Raw genomic sequence first — 20,778 nt, 5'->3', positions numbered from 1 at the left:
ACTCGTTTTCCCGGCGTGCCCCGCGCGGCGTTGCGCGCGAGGGGCGGGGAGGGAGCGGGGGGAGGAGGAGGAGGAGGCCGCTGAGGCGGCGGCGGAGCAAGATGGCGGCGGCAGCGGCGGCGGGGGGTTCCGGGGCCGCCGCGCCGGGCTCTTCGTCCTCAGGAGGCGGCGGCGGGGCCCCCCCGCCCTCACCCACCGCCTGCTCGTCCTCGTCTTCCCCGGCGGCCGCTTCTTCTTCTTCTGCGGCGGCGGCGGCGGCGGCGGCGGCGGCGTCCAACCCGCGCAAGTTCAGCGAGAAGATCGCCCTGCAGAAGCAGCGCCAGGCCGAGGAGACGGCGGCCTTCGAGGAGGTCATGATGGAGCTGGGCACCACCCGGGTGAGAGAGGGAGGGGAGGGGGGAGGGGGCGCTTCCGGTCGGGGCGCCACTTCCGGTTGGGGAGGGGGCTGCCTCTGAGTGGGGGGGGAGTTGGGGACCCATCTTCCTGCGCCAAGTCTGAGCTCAGGGCTCTGGGGAGAGGGATGGACTGTCCCACCCATCATCCTCTGCCTAGCCTTGGTTGGGGGATTCTGGGGAGATATGGACTATCCCACCCATCATCCTTTGCTTAGTCTTGGTTGGGGGGGTCTCTGGAGAGGGATGGACTGTCCCACCCATCATCCTCTGCCTAGTCTGAGTTGGGGGGTCTCTGGAGAGGGATGGACTATCCCACCCATCATCCTCTGCCTAGCCTGAGTTGGGGGTTTCTGGAAATGGATGGACTATCCCACCCATCATCCTCTGCCTAGCCTGAGTTGGGGGTTTCTGGAGAGGGATGGACTATCCCACCCATCATCCTCTGCCTGAGTTGGGGGTCTCTGGAGAGGGATGGACTGTCCCACCCATCATCCTCTGCCTGACTTGGGGGTCTCTGGGGAGATATGGACTATCCCACTCATCATCCTTTGCTTAGCCTTGGTTGGGGGGGCTCTCTGGAGAGGGATGGACTATCCCACCCATCATCCTCTGTTTAGCCTGAGTTGGGGGTCTCCGGAGGGGGCTGGACTACCCCACCTATCATCCTTTGCCTGCTCCCCCTCCCCATGGCTCATATCCCCTTTAGAGCCGATGGGGTTCCGCTCCCATCATCCTCGCCTTCTTCCCCCACTCCAGTTCCCATGCTTCCACTTCTGGCCCAGCTCTCCTCCCGGGGTTCTCCTGCCCATCCTCCCCTGCCCAAGGGGACCTGTGGGCCTTTACACCCACCCACTCATGGGGCTGTCCAGGTTGGAAGGCTGGACCGCTGGGGGGGGAAAGGGGGGGGTCAGTGCCCTTTGACCCCTTTGATGGGGGGGGGCCTTGGTGGGCTGCAAATGTCCTTCTTTGTGGGGAGTTCTTATGACTGTTCTTTGTACTTACGACCGTCGCAAGCCTCCCTGCGATCACGTGATCTAAATTCAGGCGCTTGGCAACCGACTTGTACTTACGCCGGTCTCAGCGTCCCCTTTTGCGACCTTTCCGACAAGCAAAAAGTCAGCGGGGGAAGCCAGACCCCCTACACAACCGTGTTACTAATTTATCGAGGACCGTGATTCAGCTTAACGACGGTGGCAAGAAACCCCCTACGACGGGGCAAAACGTAGCCCATCTTCTCACTTAGAAATTTGGGGGTTGGGGGGGCAGAGGTTGTGGCCGTAAGTTGAGGACTGGCCGTAAATTGTGGAGGGGGGAGCCATCTTTGGAAGTGCAAGGGGGGGGGTCAGACTTTCCCATCTCTCTCTCATTGCACCCCATTTACTGCTCTCTTCCCCCCCCCTCCCAATTTTACCATTTTTACAACTGGACCCTCAGGAATATTTTGGAGGATTTTTAGAAACTTGCAACTTGGAATTGTGTCGTAACAAAAGTTGTGATTGTGTGGCTTTGCCGATCCGGCCTCTCCTGGGAAAGCTGCTTCCCCGGAGACGGTTTAAAATTAGCCTGGACGGACGGACGGAGGACGAGAACTAAACACAACACGCAGACGGGACGCTGCCATCTTGGGGCATTGCGTAAGCGTTGGCATCGTCCCGCGACGGCCCCGGGGTTGCGTGTCGGCCGCCGTGGGGTTGCAGAGGAGGTGCCGATAGATGGGATGGCTGGGGGTGGGGGGTCATCAAGGGGTCTTCTGGGGGCTGACACGTCCTGGTCCAGGGGGGTTGTGGGTTGGAGGGAATTCCCGGGTTCTGACCACGGTTCCCTTGACCTGACGACTCTAACCAACATGGTTAGACATTGAACAGGGTTAATATTGCCTCTGGAGCCAGCAGGGTTATTTGTTTATTTTTTTTCCTTCCTCCTTTCCTCCCTCCCTTTATTTTTTCCCTCCCTCCATCCTTTCCTTTCTTCTTTCTTTTTCTTTCTATCCTTCCCTTCTTCCCTCTCTCCCTTTTTCTTTTCCCTTTCCTTCCTTCCATCTTTTCCTCTCTTCCCTTTCCTCCTTGCTTCCTTTATTTTTTTATTTCTATCTTTCCCTTTTTCCTCTCTCCCTTTCTCTCTTTTTCCTTCCTTACCTCCCTCCTTCCTTCCTTCCCTTTACTTTTCCTTCTATCCTTTCCTTGCTTCTCTTCCCTCCCTTTGCATCCTTCCTTTACTTTTTCTTTCTAGCCTTCCCTTCTCCCTCTCTTTCTTTCTCCTTCTTCCTTCCTCCCTCCCTCCCTTCCTTCCTTCCCTCCTTCCTTCCTGCTTTTCTTCTCTTCCCTTTGCTTCCTTCCTTTACATTTTATTTCTATTTCTCCCTTTCTCTTTTTCCTTCCCTCCTTCCTTCCTTCCTTTACTTTTTACTTCTCTTTCCCATTTCCCTCCCTTTCTCACTCTTTTTCCTTCCTTCCTTCTTTCCTTCCTTCCCTTTACTTTTTCCTTCCATCTTTTCTTCTCTTCCCTTTCCTCCTTTTGCTTCCTTCCTTTATTTTTTCTTTCTGTCCTTCCCTTCTCCCTTCCTCCTTCCTTTCCTTTCTCTCTCTCTCTCTCTCTCTCTCTCCCTTCCTTCCCTCCCTCCTCCTTTTCCTCTTTCCCTTCCTCCTTTCCTCCTTGATGGCTGCCCTATTTGTAAGAAACAAAAACTTACCACTGGCTTCTTTGCATCTTCCCAAAGAGCCCCCCCCCCCCATGAAAAACATCAAAGAAGGATCCTTATCTTGTTTCCCCAAATTTCAGATTTTGGGCCCCCGCGGAGTTTCTCCCCTTCCGAGCAGCAGTCTTGAGGCCCCGGGCAGGAATTGGCGGGATGGCCTCCGACATCCGTGGGGGGCATCGGGGTTGGTACCAGCAGCTGCGGTCCTTCGGGGTTTTCCTTCCTCCAAACCCCGGCAGACACTCAACTTTGAAAACCCAACAAAATTTTCCCGGCATCGGCGCTGGTTCCATGGCTCCCCTCTAATATTTGCGTGCACAACACCTGCGCAAAAGGGGAGAAAAAAAAATTCTGCATTCGATGCTCCAAAACGGAAATTTAAGTGTTTGGAACCCACGTCAAAACCTCCCTCTTGGTTTTGCTCTCTTTGCAACCCTTAAAATATTTCTTTTTTCCCCCCACCCTTTACGGAAAGAAAAAACAAAATAATCTTTCGGCTGGAAACCTGGATTTTAAAAAAATTGCGCAAACCACTCTTTGCAAGGACCGAACAGGAGATTCTTTGCAAACTTGGTTTGGTGTCCTTTTGTGTGTGTGCTTTTTTTGCAATGATAGTCGAGAAAGGAAGGAAGGAAGCAATGAATAATCTGAAATATTTATCATCTCGACATTAAGTGGCCCCAGAAAGTGGCAGATCCTAATCCATCATCCCGTTGGACACGTGACACTTTCTTTTTCCCCCCTTTTTTCTTTTTCAAATATTCAGTGTGTGAGGTTTCAGCTTTATGGGGAGGGGGGGGGGGTCCTGCTTGGGTGTGTGTGTGTGGGGTTGGACTAGATGACCTCCAAGGTCCCTCCCAACTCTCTTATTCTATATTCAGTGGGACGGAAGTTGCCTTCAAATAAATTGTGGGAGCTTCATCCCTGGAAGCTTTCAAGAGAGATTGGACTGCTGTCTGTCGGAAATGGTGCAGGGTCTCCTGTTTGGGCAGGGGGTGGGTTGGGCTAGATGACCTCAAAGGCACCTTCCAAGTCTGTTAATCTGTAAATCTGTAAATTTTCATAGACACGGCAGGCAGGTTCCGTAGCTGGAGGGGACAATGGTGAATATTTCCCCAACCAGTCCTTCCAGATAGATAAACAAGCAGAGATCCCAGTCCTCGGGGCGTCTTCCAGCGCTATCTCCAGGTAGTCCTCGACTTACGACCGTAGTTGAGCCCCAGAATTTCCATTGCAAAGCGAGGCAGTCGCGAGGCGAGCGTCGCCCCATTTTACGACCTTTCGTTTGAAGGGAATTGCCGCGTTGGTAGTACCACGGTTGTTAAGCGAATCTGGCGCCCTCACGGATGGTGCTGGTCAGAAGGGGATCGCCTGACACCCCCCCCCCCACCCTCCCTAGGGGGGGGGGACAACACACTGTGGCCGTCGTAAATGCGAACCACTCGCCAAGCGTCTGAATTTTGATCGCGTGACTCTGGGGATGCTGCCGCGGTCGTTAAGTGTGAAAAATGGACGTCAAGTCGCTTTTTTTCAGTGCCGTTGACACTTCGGTCACTAAGCGAGCTGTCGTAAGTTGAGGATAGCCTGTATTTTTTTTTTTTTACCTTCGTTCTGTCATGGTGAGGGGCAGTGAGACAGCTTAGCCCCCCCCCCCCCCAAAAAAAACTAGCAGTCTCATTTTCGAAGCTGGGATCTGTTTAGGATCCCTGGGAGGAGGGAGGCAGGGAGATTTATGGCCGTGTGGCCTTTTCAACAGGGCTCTTAAAATGGAGCATCTTTGGCGCTTATTTGGAAGGGACCTCCGAGGTCTTCTAGTCCAACCCCCTGGCTCGAGCAGGAGACTCTAATCTGTTGTGTCTTGCCCGCTCTCACAGCAGCCGGGGCCTTCTTATCTGCTCCCGAACACGGAGGAATGTATGCCTCCCGGCCCCAGTCCTGGCTCCATGCCCAGACAAGCTGAAGAGGAGGGGGCATCTCCCAGCCCTGGCTCCATGCCCAAGCAGGCTGCAGAGGAGGGAGCACCCCCCCCCCGGCCCCAGCCCTGGCTCCATGCCCAGACAAGCTGAAGAGGAGGGGGCATCTCCCAGCCCTGGCTCCATGCCCAAGCAGGCTGCAGAGGAGGGAGCACCCCCGGCCCCAGCCCTGGCTCCATGCCCAGACAAGCTGAGGAGGAGGGGCCACCCCCCACCCCTGGCCCCATGCCCAAGCAGGCTGCAGAGGAGGGAGCACCCCCCCCCGGCCCCAGCCCTGGCTCCATGCCCAGACAAGCTGAAGAGGAGGGGGCATCTCCCAGCCCTGGCTCCATGCCCAAGCAGGCTGCAGAGGAGGGAGCACCCCCGGCCCCAGCCCTGGCTCCATGCCCAGACAAGCTGAAGAGGAGGGGGCATCTCCCAGCCCTGGCTCCATGCCCAAGCAGGCTGCAGAGGAGGGAGCACCCCCCCCCCGGCCCCAGCCCCGACTCCATGCCCAGGCAAACAGAGCAGCTAGACCCCTCCCCCTCCTCCACAGCATGTGAGCCTGAGGAAGGTTTATTTCCAACAGCTGCTGATTGGAGTGACCCTCACATCAGAAGACTGGATAGGCGGAGGCAACAGAAGGAAGGGAGGGGCAGGCCTTAATGAGTGCTGAGTCATGGAGCCACACCCCATGGCCTATATAAAGGATCTGCTTTCTGGCAGTCTCCGAGTCAGGCAAAGTCGAACTTATCTTGCTGAAGTCACTTTCTGGTCTCCTGCCTGCTCTGAGGACTTTGCTAGGACTTTGGGCAGAGCTGCAGAGGCAAGCCTGATTCGGATTTCCCTGACCCGGCCGTCAGCGGAGGAGTGGGACACGACACTAATCCATTCTAGGCAGATGGTGGTCCCAGCCTCCTCTTAAAAAGCTCGCTTAGCAACAGTGACAAAACAAGGTTGTAAAACGGAGCACGACGGACCCAAAAGCTTCCCTGCTTAGCCCCGGAAAAATTTGGTCATCGTCGTAAGTCTGAGGCTACTTCGATGGGTCAGGGTGCCAGGAGAGACCTAGGTAGCCGCCTTTCAGCTCTCCCCTCGCTCCGTTAGCTTGAGCTTCTGTTGCAGGACTGTACGTTAAACACACACACACACTGAGATTATGGGATCTTGGAAAGAATGCTGTCCATCAGCTTCGCGAAACGACTGCCCGCCCAGGGCAGTGAAGTATCTGCGCGGGCTGCACAGATTAACCACCATTCTGCTTCTCTTCCCGCCTTCAGTTGCAGGCGCAGAAGTTACGACTGGCGCACAGCCGAGGACCCTACTATGGCGGATCGCTGCCCAACGTCAACCAGATCGGAAGCGGCGCAGCAGAGTTTCAGGTAACCCGTCATTGGAACAAGCCAACATCCCGGCATCTTCCTTGCCGTTTCTTCCATGATGGTTTTGCTCTTCTGCTCTGATTGGCAGGAAGGGGTTTAGCCCAGGCTGCCACCAAGCCCAGCTACAATCTTTCATTGGCGCTCAATTTATGGAAATGGACATACAAAGTACTGAAATTGACACGTAATTGTTGAAATGGACTGCACAATGTGTTGAAATTGACCGTGCATTGGAATTGATACGCAAATTATTGAGGTTGACAGAAAATGACTGAAATTGACACCGTGTATTGGAACTGACACACAATTTATTGAAATTGACACATAGTTGATACTGAAATTGATACGCAAATTATTGAGGTTGACAGAAAATGACTGGAATTGACACCGTGTATTGGAACTGACACACAGTTTATTGAAATTGACACATAGTTGATATTGAAATTGATGCATGATGTCTTGAATTTAGCAGAATAATTCAAAATTCACACACGAATTATTGAAATTGGCATGCAAATTATTAAAATGGACACATGAATTATTGAAATGGACACGTTGAAAGTGACACAAATTATTGAAATTGACATAAATTGTTGAAATTGATACACAGATTATTGGAATTGACACACAAGTTATTGAAATTGACACACAGGAACTGGAAATTCCTGTTCTCCCAATTTTGCAGCCCCTGCCTGATTTTCACACTTCCACAGACCCCCTCCTGTCCCAACCGCACTGCCTCTCTCTTTGCCCCTCCAGGGTCCCCTCCATTCTCCGCTGGACTCAGCCCGGGGCACGCGGCATCACGGCCTGGTGGAACGGGTGCAACGGGATCCCCGCCGGATGATCTCACCGCTGCGGCGTTACGTACGACAAATATCCTTTCGCCTGGAGATGGGTTGTTCTTTCCCTTTGCTTGCTACGCAACACAACTCCAGCCGCCGAGAGACCCCCATGGGGAGATGCGGGGGACGGGGACATATAAATTTGATACATAAACGCACACCGGCATTGGGCTGGAGGTTTTGCAGGGATTGGAGAGCAAAAGAATTCCACTTTGGGGTTCGGCCTACAACGAGGACTTGCCGCTGACACACAACGTTGTGTCTTCCTTAATTCCCCCATCACATCGACAGTTCTCCTTACAGTCCGGCGTACTTATCCCCTCCTGCTGAACCTAGCTGGAGAAGGTGAGTCTTTGTCGCACTTTACATACAGAGCAAGCCACTGCTATATAAAACGAGAGCGTACCTCATTCCCTACCAGCGCTGATGCTGTTATCTAGTTCGGTAATGAGACGTCTACACAAAAATCAAGTTTAGAGAGCACCAACCACCCCACAGTCTTCCTCCTGCTCCTCCTCCCCCTCCTCCTCTTTTTTCACCCTTTTTCCTCCTTCATTTCACAACACTCCCCCACTTCCACCTAGCGCTGATGACGTTACCTAGCTGGGTCACGAAACGTCTGCAAGGAAACTACGAAGCTCAGAGAGCACCAAGGACCCCACAGCTACCATCCATTGCCCTTTGCTTTTTCACCCCGCTGGTTTCATCCCACTCTCCTCCTTCCCATCCGTCATTTGTATCGTTGTCCTCGATTTATGACCATCCTCGAGCCTTGCAGCGACGGTCGTAAAGTCACAACAGTCGCAAAAAAGCACGTTGCCACCCCCACCCCCCATTTTACGGCCTCGCTGTTTTCTCCCGACGGGCCGTCCCATTTGCTTTTCCCAAGTTTGGCCAATTTCTCAAATCTCGCGGGACTATATTCGGGTTGTGGAAACGGAGACGGCCACTAGAGGGCGAGAAAGGGATTCGGGGGAAACCTCTTTGTCTGTGTTTGCTGCCCACTAATGGTAGCCTGTGGAACCGCAGCCCAGATTTGCAAAGTCAAGCTAACCATCGGAAGGCCCTTTTCCCACAACCTTGGAGTAACTCTGAGTGTTTTTTCCATTGCAAAGGATGATGCCTTGGGGCAACTTACCTGTGGAGAAAGAACGCTTGTTTAGACTGCCTGCTTCACTCAACAGGTGAGCCTTTCCCCCCATCTGGCGTTTACCCCCCTCTTTAAATCAACGGTTTGCCCCCACAAATTATGTCTGAGAGGGATGTGAATCTGACAAAAAGAGAAAAGTATTTCCTTTTCAATATCTCTCGGCGCATTCTTCCCCAACAGCTTATCTCTTTATATTTTCCCCTACTTTGCCCAGATTGGGTCTTAACTTTATATATATATATATTTTTCTTTTCTAAAATGCATTGCCGTTCTTCCCCCTAACACTTTTAAATTAAGTGTTTTATTTCCTTACCTGGTTTGTCTGTCTTTTAACGTACCGTATTTTCTGGACTATAAGAGCACTTTTTTGTCTCCCAAAAGGGAGTGGAAATGTCTGTGCATCTTATAGACTGAATGTTGCTGAAGTCCCGGCCACGTCCCATTTTCGAGGCCTTTTTTGGACCGTTTGGGGGGCTTTTTTCAGCCCATTTTCGAGGCTTTTCTGGCCCGTTTTTGAGTTTTTTTTAACATGTTTTTTTCAGGATTTTTTTTGGCCCATTTTTTCAGGCTTTTTGGTCTGTTTTCAAGTGTTTTTTTTCCCCGGCCAATTTTTTTTTGGAAAAAAGTGGCCTGAAAAAAGCCTTAAAAACAGCCAAAAAAAAAAGCCTCAAATATAGGCTGAGAAAAGCCTCGAAAATAGGCCGAAATAAGTCTTGAAAAAGGACGCCAAAAAAGCCTCGAAAACGGCCCAGGAAAAGCCTACGAGCTGCTTGTGTAAGGTTTGCTCCAGGTTGCAAGCCTCGAAAACTCTGGGTGTGTTTTTTTTTTAACAATCCGATTCAACGGCCCTTCTGCAATCTTAGAAAATTGGGGAAAACAAAGCTGTCCCCAGGCTCATTCTCCGTTCATCTGGTTTGCCTTCCCTTCTCTCTCATGTGGGCCTGCCTCTACACACACACCCCCACACACAAACACGGCTGCTTTCTTCAATGGACAAGGCCATGGAGGAGGAGGAGGAGGAGGAGACCAATGTGCTCGCAACCCAACAATGACCCCCATTATATTCCTTTGGAAGAACTGTAGCGGCCTAGCCCCCACCTCTCCCTCCTTTCCCCTCCGTTTTGCCCCCCCCCCCTCCAGACATTGTTAAAAAGATTAGGAAGGAAAGGGAGCGAAGAAAGAAAGAGAGAGAGAGAGACAGAAAAAGAAAAAGAAAGAAAAAAGAGAAAAAGGAGAGAGAAAAAGAAAGAAAGAGAAAGGGAGAGAGAAAGAGAAAATAAAAAGGAAAGAGAAAATGAAAAAGAAAGAAAAAGGAAAGAAAAAGAGAAAAAGGAAAGGGAGAGAGAAAGAAAGTAAAGAAAAGAGAGGAAAAAAAGAAAGAAAAAAAGAAAGAAAGAGAAAGGGAGAGAGAGAAAGAGAAAGAAAGAAGGAAGGAAAAAAATCGGCCATTGGCAGCTTCGTTAACACGCAGCCTCTCCTCCTCCCTCTTGGCTGCTTCTTGCTGCCGGGTTTCGAACTCGGCACCAGCTGGCGAGGCCGACGGGAGGAGGTACGTGCTGTGTGCATCCAAAGTTAACTTTGTCCGGCGACCCCTGCCGGGCCCAAACTCTCTGTCGCTAAAGGAGCCATTTCTTAGATGAACTGTTTTAGTTTCGCCCTCTTTTACGACCTCCCCCACCACCGCGGTTAAGCAAATCGTTGTCGTTAGTAACCTGGCCGTTAAGCGAATCTGGCTCCTTGACTTTGGGCTGGTCAGAAGGTCGCGAAAGGGGATGGTGTGACCCCCCTCCCGCCCCCCCGATGCTGCCACCGTCATAAGTCCCCTTTTTTTCAGTGCTGCCTCAAACTCCGAACAGTCACTAAGCGGGCTATTGTAAGCCAAGGACTAGCTGTATCAGGGTTTTTTTTTAACCTGTCCGCTAAGATGAAGCAAGAGTTTGGAATCTCTTAAACCTGTCCGCTTTTCCGTTTTTTAATTCCGCTTTCTCCTCTTCCGTAAGCAGAACAAATTCGGACTCCGCCCTACACACCAGCGTCATGAACCCCAACCCGCAAAACGCCTATCTGGGACCCTCCCAGGCGGCCCCCCCTCCCAATCGCAAGAGCGGTGAGTGGCTTACGGGGGTGGGATGGGGGGCTCTCACTCATCCCGGCATGGCGTGAGTCTCGCGAGAGGACGAGGTGGGTGGTGGGGGAACGGCCACACTCCGGCTAGGATTTGAGCTTTCTTTGCCGCGTGCATCTTTCTCCCCGTCGATTCGAAATGATGGTTTAATGATGGTTTAATGGTCCTGTCGGAAGGCGAAGCGGCTGCTTTCAGTAGCTTTGAAGAAGTTGAGCCGTTTGCCGACTCGTTCAACTCCAAGGCTTCAAGCTTTGCAGGGGCGATACAAGAAATATAATTCTAGGTCATTTTATTCTATTTCACATATTTATGTATTAAGTCACGGTGTTTTATCCTATAACTATTGTATTTTACCCTACTCTCATTTTAAGTTCTGTTATAATTTTATTGGTAATATATATTTGAACCTGTATGTTGAGAGAAAGAGAGAGAGAGAGAGAGAGAAAATAAAATAATAAAAATCAATAAAATAAGTCATAAACTAGTGGTGCAGTAGCCTAGAGGGGGAGCTTTGCCCTCACAATCAGGAGACTGTGAGTTCGATCCTAGGTAGAGGCAGATATTTCTCTCTCTGGACACAATGAGTATATATATATCTGCCGAATGTAACTCCGCACTGGTGACAGGAAAAGGCATCCGGCCAGTAAAACGCTCTGCTAGCTCCATTCAGTTGCCCAGACTCCACCCCCCAACCAAAGTTAGCTTTAAATTTATCCCTGGCAAAGGGGTCGCAACCTGAGCCAGGCCAAGGAGACGGGGAATGTCTGGAAGTTTGTAGTCATGCTGTCTTTTACATTTTCTTCCTTTTTTTCTCTCCCCCCCCCCCTTTTTTTTTTTTAAAGGTTACCTAGATACTGATATGGATAGCAAAGGTAAGGAAGACCCTTCCCTTGGCCCAGCCTACAACCTTTGCCTCGCTTGTTCGCATCTGCAATTTTAGGAGCTGAGCATTTGCTTCTGAAAGTTGGCATTGTTTTCTTAGCTTGACGAGTGGGAAAGAGCGAGAGGAGGCTGGTTATCACTCCTCTGGTCTCTTCTCTCTTCTCTTCTTTTTTTCTCTTCTCTCTTCTGATCTTTTCTATTTCACTTCTCTCTTCTGGTTTCTTCTCTTTTCTCTTCCCTTTTTTCTCTTCTTTTCTCTTTTCTCTTCTGTCTTCTTTCCTCCTCTCCTCTCTTCTTTCTTTTCCTTTCCTTTCCTTTCCTTTCCTTTCATTCTCTTCTCTTCTCTTTTCTTTTCTCTCCTTTCCTTTTCCTTCCCTTTCCTCCTTTCCTTTCCTTTCCTTTCCTTTCCTTCCCTTCCCTTCCCTTCCCTTCCCTTCCCTTCTTCTCTATCTCTATCTCTTTTCCTTTCCTTTCCTTTTTCTCTATTTTCTTTCTTTCTTCTCCCTTTCCATTCCCTTCTTTTTCCTTTCCATTCCCTTCTTTTTCCTTTCCTTTCCTTCCTTCCTTCCTTCCCTTCTTTTCCTTTCCATCTTTCCTTTACTCCTTCCCTTTCCTCCTTTCCTTTCCTTTCCTTTCCTCTTCCTTCCTTCCTTCCCTCCCTCCTTTGTTTTTCCTTCTTCTCTATCTCTATCTCTTTTCCTTTCCTTTCCTTTTTCTCTATTTTCTTTCTTTCTTCTCCTTTCCATTCCTTCTTTTCCTTTCCATTCCCTTCTTTTTCCTTTCCTTTCCTTCCCTTCCCTTCCCTTCCCTTCTTTCCTTTCCATCTTTCCTTTACTCCTTCCCTTCCCTTCCCTTCCCTTCCCTTTCCTTCTTCTCTATCTCTTTTCCTTTCCTTTCCTTCTTCTCTATTTTCTTTCTTTCTTCTCCCTTTCCCTTCCCTTCCCTTCCCTTCCCCTCCCCTCCTCTAAAACTCCCTTGTGGGAAGTGAGGCAGCATCCTGACCCTTCCACCTCTTCCTCCTTCCAGTCTTTCTTTTCCAAGTGCCTTCCATCGAAGAGAGCCTCTTGGACGACGGGAAGCAGTCGCTGAAACCTTGGGATACCAAGAAGGTGGGTGGCAGGGCGTCTCCGTGGCTTTTCTGGCGCTGCCCCATCGGTGCCAGAAGCCAGGCCTCGCCAGCTCCCTTGTGGCATCTCCCCAGCGTGCCAAACCCCCTTCCCCTTCTCCAGTCCCTCCTTTCCCCCCTATCCAGTAACGGGCTGTTGTTGTTGTTTTTTCCCCCCTCAGCTCTCCTCATCTTCCGCCCGTCCCCGTTCCTGCGAGGTGCCTGGAATCCAGTGAGTAGAAGCGGCGTCCTCCTCGTTTTCTCTGAGCACGTTAAATATCAAAACCCATCCAAGAGATACCCAGCCCAGCCCCGACTCAACTCTGCTTCTCCTCTTGAGCCAATGAGGGGAAGGGCTCGGAGACCGTCAGGGCGCAGCTGGTGAAAACAAGGCCCGTCTTTCGATCTTCCACCTTTGGTTAAAAAAAAAAAAAAATCAATCTCCCCGTCGGTAGAAAGGTAGCTATTCAGGCAAAGACGGGACGGATGGGTGAGATTTCTACCTGCGGGGAACAGAAGAAAAAGGTTTCGGAGATGGCTGTTGCAAAGTTCGCACCGATGAGCGTGCGGGCTGACACGTCTCCAGTTTTGGTCACCACACTATTAAAAAAGGAGGTTGAGACTCCAGAAAGAATGCAGAGAAGAGCAACTAGGATGATGAGGGGACTGGAGGCTAGAACGTATAAAGAACGGTTGCAGGAACTGGGCCTGGCTAGTCTAGTGAAGAGAAGGACCAGGGGAGACAGGAGAGCATCTTCCAATATTTGAGGGGCTGCCACAGAGAGGAGGAAGGGGGTCAAGCTATTTTCCAAAGTCCCCCGAAGGCCAGACAAGGAATAATGGATGGAAACTGATCAAGGAGAGATTCAACTTAGAAATAAGGAGGAATTTCCTGACAGTGAGAACAATCAACCCGTGGAACCAAAGTTGCCTTCGGAAGTTGTGGGAGCTTCATCACTGGCGGCTTTCAAGAAGAGACTGGACTGCTGTCTGTCAGAAATGGTGTAGGGTCTCCTGCTTGGGCGTGGGGGTTGGACTAGATCGGGGGTCTCCAACCTTGGCAACTTTAAGACTTGTGGACTTCAGCTGTGCTGGCTGAGGAACTCTGGGAGTTGAAGTCCACAAGTCTTAAAAGTTGGAGATGACCTACAAGGTCCCTTCCAACTCTGTTAATCTAATTCATCCTTTTTTTTCCCTCTTCTTCTTCCCCTCCTTCCTCCAGCATCTTCCCATCCCCCGACCAGCCTGCCAACTTGCCTCTCATCCCGTCTACCCTCAACACAGGAGGGTCCCTGCCGGATCTGACTAACCTGCACTTCCCTTCCCCGTTGCCTACGCCCCTCGACCCGGAAGAGTCGCCCTATCCCAGCCTGAGCGGCGGAAGCAGCACCAGCAACCTGGCCAACACCATGACGCATCTGGGTATCAGCGGCGGGATGGGCCTCGGCCACAGTTACGAACCTCCAGGTACCGGTCTGAGCGGGGGGGGGGCGCCTTATCCGACAATGTGTCGCCAGGCAGGGAAGGTGTGCTTGGAGATTTATTATAGATGAGCCTCGGTGGCGCAGTGGTCAGAGTGCGGTACTGCAGGCTCCTGCTGCTGCCTGCCGGCTGCCTGCCATTTGGCAGTTCGAATCTCACCAGGCTCCAGGTTGACTCGGCCTCCCGTCCTTCCGAGGTCGGTAAAAGGAGGACTCAAGATTGTTGTGGTGGGGGGGAGGGCAAGAGGCTGACTCTGTAAACCGCCGAGAGGGGGCTGTCAAGCACTGCAGAGCGGGATATAAGTCTTAAGTGCTGTTGCTATTGCTATGTAATATTATATATTTATTTATCTATCAGCCTATCGGCCCTATCGCCATACCGGTTCAAACGCATACTGCCAATAAAATTCTAAACGAACAATTTAAAATGGGATTAGGGTAAAATACAATAAGTTATAGGGTAAAATGCGATCATTTGATCCATAAACATGTAAAATAGAATAAAACGACATACAGTTACATTTCTGTGTCACCCCTGCAATCTACCCCACCCCCGAGGTATGTTGTTTTAATATGAGCCTCCCACTCGGCCAAACGTTTAATATGTGAACCGAGGTACTTAACTCTCGCCCCCTTATATAAACAGCAATTTATATATATCTTTTAAGCCTTATGGGAGGGGCCAATCATCTCCTGGCCTTACTCCTGAGTCGTCCTCTCTGCTTGAGCTGCTCTTCCCTTCTGGCAGCTCTTCTAACACGTGCATTAGAAACAGGCTCCTCCTGTTCCTCCGCCTCACTACTATCAGCCTCGGGAGGCTCCAGAGTCCGACCTCACTCCCTGATGGCCCTGGCCCCACCTCTGCCTCCAACGCAGAGCCCTCATCCGGGCCTTCCCCAGCCTCCAGGACTGGCCCATGTTCTTCCTCAGCCTCATCGCTGTCCGACTCCGTTGCCAGCTCCGCAGTCTGCTGGCGGACCACAACAATCCCACCACTGGCCTCTGGCGTTGTTTCGCGCAGGGAACCAGAGAACTCACGCTGTGGACCATCTTGTGCAATATAGCCAATCGTTTGCCTATCGATAGAAGAGAATATTTGTGGCTCAGGGAGGGTCCCTGGTGCTCTCTGAGCTTGGTGGTTTTTTCCTTGCGGACGTCTCACGACCCAACTAGGGAGCATCATCAGTGCTAGAAGGGAGTGGGGTTTGTGGAGAGGAGGAGGAGAGCTGCGGGGTCCTTGGCGTTCTCTGAACGTGGTTGGTAACATTATCGGGGCTAGAAGGGAGTGGGGTTTGCAGAACGGAAGAGGGGGAGAAGAGGAGGAAGGTGAAAAAGACGGGGCAGAGGAAGAGGACCATGCGGTGCTCTTGGAGCTTGGTTTTTTTCTTGCAGACGTTTCGCGACCCAACTAGGTCACATCATCAGTGCTAGCAGGGAGTGATGAACACTGATGATGTGACCTAGTTTGGTAAGGTCTGTGCCCCGATTTCAGTATCAGCTGAAGTCTGACCCTGTAGTTTTTTCAAATATTATTTCCCCTCCTCCCCCACGAAAAAAATACGCAAAATTTAATCAAGCAGGGCAGATTGTCGTCCCAACTGGTCTCGTTCGTCCGGACGACTTGTAGTTTGCTTGCACCTGGGGAGGCCGACCGGCAGGTGCCCCCTCCATCTTCTCATACGTCCTGGCAGATGTTTGGCATTTTATTCCATTTTGTGTGCGTGTGTGTGTTTGTGTGTTGTATACGTGTGTCAGATCGAACCGTTTCTCCATCCCGGAGGTAGCGAGGGTTTGCCGTTTCTGGGCGAGGAGAGCCTGCCGTTCTCTCGCTGCTCAGCCATCACCGCCGGAAGTCCCTGGAAGTTGCCATGCACCACAGTTGGCCATCTCGTGTGTGTGTGTGTGTGTGTGTGTGTGTGTCTTTTGGTTGTCTCATGGATTTCTGGTTCTTTTTGTTCTCATTTTTTTTTTTTGTGTCCACGCAGGGCTGTGTTCATCTATGCAGAGCTCCCTCAGTAACCCCTGCCTCCAGTCCTCGCTTAACGCCCCCGCCCTGCGCCCTACGCCCTCCCCCCTCGGCGGCCAATCCATGCCTTCCTCCCTCAGCAGCCCCTCGCTCTCCACCTCGCTCAGCAACCCCTCCCTCCCCACCTCGCTCAGTGCCCACGCGATGCCGCCGGTCCCGGCTAACCCCCGGCTGCCCCCGCCGCCTCATCCACACCACCAGCCTCCCCCCGGCTTTGGGGGCCCGTCCTCCTCTTCCTCCTCTTCCTCCTCCAACGCTTCGTCCCCGGCCGCCTCCTACACCCCTCTGAATGCTTCCCCCCGGCGGAGGGTCCCCCTCAGCCCCTTGACTCTCCCCATGGCCGGAGATGCGAGACGACAACACCCCAAACAGTTTTCGCCAACTATGTCACCCACATTGTCTTCCATCACCCAGGTACGACCCGGGAGTGGGGGGGGAGGGGGCTTGTGACGGGAGCATGTGTGACCCCCCCCTCCTCTTTGTGCTCCTCACCCCTCTTTTTCCTCCTTCCCTCCCTCCATTCTGTGTGCTTCACTTTTCTTTTCCCATCTCATTTCAACTTCAGCAAAAAAAAATAATAATAATTCTGTCCCTTCTAAGGATCGCTTCCAATTATTTCGTCCCCTTCTGGTCCTGATACTTCAAGGTGGGTAGTCCTCGACTTGCGGCCACGATGGAGTCCAATGCTTCTGTCGCTAAGGGAGACAGTGACGTGAGGTTTACGACCTTCCCGGCCACAGTTGTTGCGGGAACAGAAACTTGGAGCTCCGTTCTGCTCGTAAATTGAGGATTACCTGCGATGCCTTGGCGATTCGGGCAGGGGTTGAGGTGGTGCGGTCCAGCCACATCCATCTAAGACAGGGGTCGGCAACCTTAAATACTCAAAGAGCCATTTGGACCCGTTTTCCACAGAAAAGAAAACACCGGGAGCCCCAGAATTCTTCCCGTGCCTGACTATTTCCTGAGCGGGCCACAAAACTAGTATATATAGTTAAATTAAAGATTCTGTTTTCTTCTGAAACTTTTCTTTTCTTGGATTTATCCTAGATAACCGGGGGTGGGGGTGGGAGGTCGAAAAGCTTAATGAATTGTGCGTCGGTGGGTGTCGCACATTGGCAGTTGCGACGCCTATTTTGAGCGGCAGGGAGCCGCAGCAGAGGGGATCAAAGAGTCACATGCGGCTCCAGAGCTGCAGGTTGCTGACCCCTGATCTAAGAGCTACGATTCCCTACCCTGAGCACAGCAGGTGTGAAAAAACGCCTCCCGCCGCAAAGGGGCGTGTCGTACCCACCGGTGGGGCGTCGCCCCTTTCTGACTCTTCCCTCCCGCTTCCAGGGGGTTCCGTTGGACACCAGCAAGCTCCCTGCAGACCAGCGGCTTCCGCCCTACCCTTACAACCAGCCAGGTGTGCTCCTTCAGCACAGCCAGAAGTCCCAGCACCCGGTACCCGCAGGTGTCCCTACCTCTCCTCAAACCCGCCAGCCGTCTCAGCCGCCCTGTCCTTACCCGACGCATTACCAGCCTAATTCCATGCTCCAGCACCAGCTCAACCAGCCGTTGAGTGACTTTGGCTTCGGCAACGTGAGTTTCATCCCAATTGTTGATTTCCCAGGCTTGTAGCGGCAAACTGGGAGGGCGGGGGGTGTCAGGAGGCCACGTAGTCTCCCCCCGCCCCGCTCAATGCTGAAGACAGCCCTCCGATGATGGGACATGCGCACCTTCTCTTCCCCGCAGTTCGACCAGTACGGCTTTGTCGACAACATGGGAGGTTTTGCCTTCAACAGCAATGCTTTTGCGGAAGACATGGGTGCCTTAAATTACTCGCCGAGCGACAACATGGGACCGCCGGTGGGCGGAGGGGGCGGCCACAGTAGCAACAGCACCGCCATGAATGATCCCCACTTACTCGGTCGTCAGAACCTGAGTAATTGCAGCCGTCACGGTCCCATTCCTAACATCATTCTCACAGGTAACGGTCGCCGGCTGTTTTGCGGTGGGTGGGTTGAAAATTGGCAGCCTCGCGTTTTGAGACCTGGTTGCTTCCGCGAGATGGGATGAGTTCCTGTTCCTCACTCCAGCTCCTGCTAATCTTTCTGCCACCAAAATTGGCCCAATTTGGCCTTTTGTCCCACGTCCCGTTGTGTAGCTGTGAGTGTCTTGATTTTTCCTTCGTAGGGGATTCCCCGCCTGGCATCTCCAAAGAAATCGCCAGTGTCCTGGCGGGCATGCCGGGCTTCGAAATGGACGCAGCTTCCCTGGGTCTGGACGAGGATCTGAAGATTGAGCCGCTGAGCTTGGATGGACTCAATATGCTGAGCGACCCTTACGTCCTGCTGACCGATCCATCTGTCGAAGACTCCTTCCGCACCGACCGGCTCCAGTGAACAGAACGGGTGCCCAGAGCCCCCCGCACCACCACCCCGATCCCGGCAGGGATAGCGGGACCCTCGCGAGCCGTGGAGAATCAAACGGAGCTGGGCCGTGCTGCCAATCCTCGGGGACCCGATCGAGACAGAGCGGACAATTCGCGCTTTGTTTCATCCCCGTTTCCCAAACGCCGCGTTCCCCCCTCACACACACACACCTGGGGAGACCCCCGTAGCTTCAATAGCTTGAACCCTCTCCCACACTTGGCCAAGAGGCAGGGCCGGCCCCGGGTTCAAAGGACTCGAGGAGGGGCAACGAGACAGCGGGATAGCTCCTCCTTTTCAAAGCCACCCAGTGTCGGATGGACCGTGCGAGCGGAAGAAGCGAGGAGGGGAATCCCTTCCCAGACGTATCAGAGTTGGGTGAAATCAGTGGGGGGGGGTCGTCTTCTGAACCCCTCGAATCAAGGAACGGGGTGAAGTGAAAGCATCTCGGCCGTCTTTAGCCCCGTGTCTCCACCTGTGTATCGTTCCCGTACAAGGTGGCTCCCAGAGGGAGGAGAGAAAGAGAAAATGTCAAATCATTTTGTTAGCGTTTCCCCACCTCCTTAATTTTTCTCGCCGAAACGATTTCTTGCTCTCTTTTTTTTATTTTTAAAGAATTCTGTACATAACCCTTTCTCCGTTTCCTTTTCCTCCTTCTTCTCCTCCTCCTCTTCCTCCTCTTTCTCTCTCTGTCTCAAAACTGCCGTGTTTTTTTTCACCCTGGAGAGATGAAGGAGAATAGGTTCTAGTTAAGGCACTTCTAACTTTTGCATTCTTAAATCCGTCGAGATGTCGAAGACCAGCAGCCGAGGGCTGGGGAGCGAGGGGAGTGGGGGAGGCTGGTGGGAAGACCCTCCCCACCCCCAAGCCGGGTCAGCCACGGACCCAGCTTGTCGCCTCCCTCCACTTCCCTCCCCCTTCGAGGAGGAGATGAACCAGAATGATTTTATTATTATTTTTTAAATACATGTGAATTATCATGACATCCTGCTCTCGTGTGTGTGGTTCTCTCTCTCGCACCCTGATCTAAATCAAATCGATTGACAAGTTAAGGCCGTTGTTAACAGGCAACAACCTCTGGGGGCACAACCCGTCGTCTTCCGATTCGCAGTGATGTGTGTGTGTGTGTGTACAGAGCCAAGCTACCAAGGAGAGCGAGCGCTGTGGCGTTTTTGTGCCGGCCAGTCCACCTCGGGCCCCTTTGGAGGGCGACTCCGTTCCGTCCATCTCGTCTTCCCAGCCAGCTTTGAGGCAGGTCAGTGCTCACTTTTGAGGTGCGGTGGTGGCCGCTTCCCCCCTCCCCCCCCTCCCAAATGCCCCCCACGATGGTGACTCGGAAAATCTGGATTTGGCTCCGTCCCAAGACTGCCACGACGCGACGTGCAGAGAGCTCGGCCACGTAGCAGCGGCAAAAACATAGGATCTGCAGGCTTTCCTCTATTTACTCCGGAGGGCCGGAGGGATCGATTTCACTTATCATTCACTTCCCGATAAATCCAAAACGGGATTTCCAGCCATTTGGAATACTATCTACCCTACTCCGTTTTGTTTTGGTTTTTTTTTCCGCTTACGGGAAGAGGGGTGGATTCCTTCCCGGAGCGCTTCCCGAACTCACAACCGGTTGGTCATACCAGCCAGCTCTGGTGTGCTAAAGGAGGCGTAGCCTTGCACGAAACTGGTTTGTTCGATCGGAGTTTATTGAGAGCGCCCCACCTCCTCCCAGGCTCCAAAACGGGGATTTCCAGCAACTTTGGGGGGGGAAAAAAATACATCCCTAATTCTGGTTTTTCGTTCAGTGTTTCCTTTTCTCACGACAAAATTTGTCGTCCCAGGGGAAGAGGTTCCATGAAACTATGGTTTGTTGGATCAGAGTTTCATTGAGTCAACTTCCGTTGGATTCACACCACGGAGGGACTGAACCGCCTGATAAACCCCCAGCCTGGCCCATTTTAACCCCGATAAGTCTGGCCGGGGGTTTTGGGGGGGGAGTGATGGGTTCCAGAAGGCGTGATACAATGGAACAAACAGGACTTCAATGGGAGTTTTTCGGGAAAAACACAGCATCCTGCCAACATGCAGGCAACTGTTCATTTAGCGACCGTTCAAAGTTACAACGCGGTTGAAAAAAGGGACTTAGGGACTTAAAACCTTTGCAGCATTCCCCTGATCCTGCGGTCAAAATTCAGACCGATTCATACTTATGACCGCGGCTGTGTCCCGCGGAACCATCTCTTGCGACGTTCCGACCAGCAAATTCAAGGGGGGGTGTGTGTGTGTGGGGAGCCGGATTCACTTAACAACCGGATCGCTGACTCAAATCCGCTGCAGC

The 20,778-nt window shown here is 52.2% G+C and overlaps 1 protein-coding gene across 2 annotated transcripts; it reads left to right on the top strand.

Annotated features, from left to right (window-relative positions):
• Positions 1-70: 70 nt before the first annotated feature.
• CRTC2 (CREB regulated transcription coactivator 2) lies at positions 71-19,432 on the top strand. Of its 2 annotated transcripts, XM_058159794.1 has the most exons (14): positions 71-377; positions 6,323-6,424; positions 7,184-7,302; positions 7,555-7,614; positions 8,385-8,453; positions 10,423-10,526; positions 11,387-11,416; positions 12,453-12,535; positions 12,714-12,763; positions 13,754-13,998; positions 15,998-16,452; positions 17,374-17,619; positions 17,773-18,007; positions 18,214-19,432. In XM_058159794.1, exons 1-14 carry the CDS (start codon positions 102-104, stop codon positions 18,420-18,422), a joined length of 2,283 nt encoding a protein of 760 aa, XP_058015777.1. In that variant the 5' UTR covers positions 71-101; the 3' UTR covers positions 18,423-19,432. The 2 variants fall into 2 exon arrangements, with proteins under 2 accessions (XP_058015777.1, XP_058015778.1); XM_058159795.1 differs by lacking the exon at positions 8,385-8,453.
• The last annotated feature ends 1,346 nt before the right edge of the window (positions 19,433-20,778 follow it).

Source organism: Ahaetulla prasina, chromosome 17 (assembly GCF_028640845.1).
Source record: "Ahaetulla prasina isolate Xishuangbanna chromosome 17, ASM2864084v1, whole genome shotgun sequence".
NCBI classification, from domain to species: domain Eukaryota; kingdom Metazoa; phylum Chordata; class Lepidosauria; order Squamata; family Colubridae; genus Ahaetulla; species Ahaetulla prasina.
Note: the sequence above shows the minus strand (reverse complement) of the source record. Positions and strands in the feature narration are given on the sequence as shown.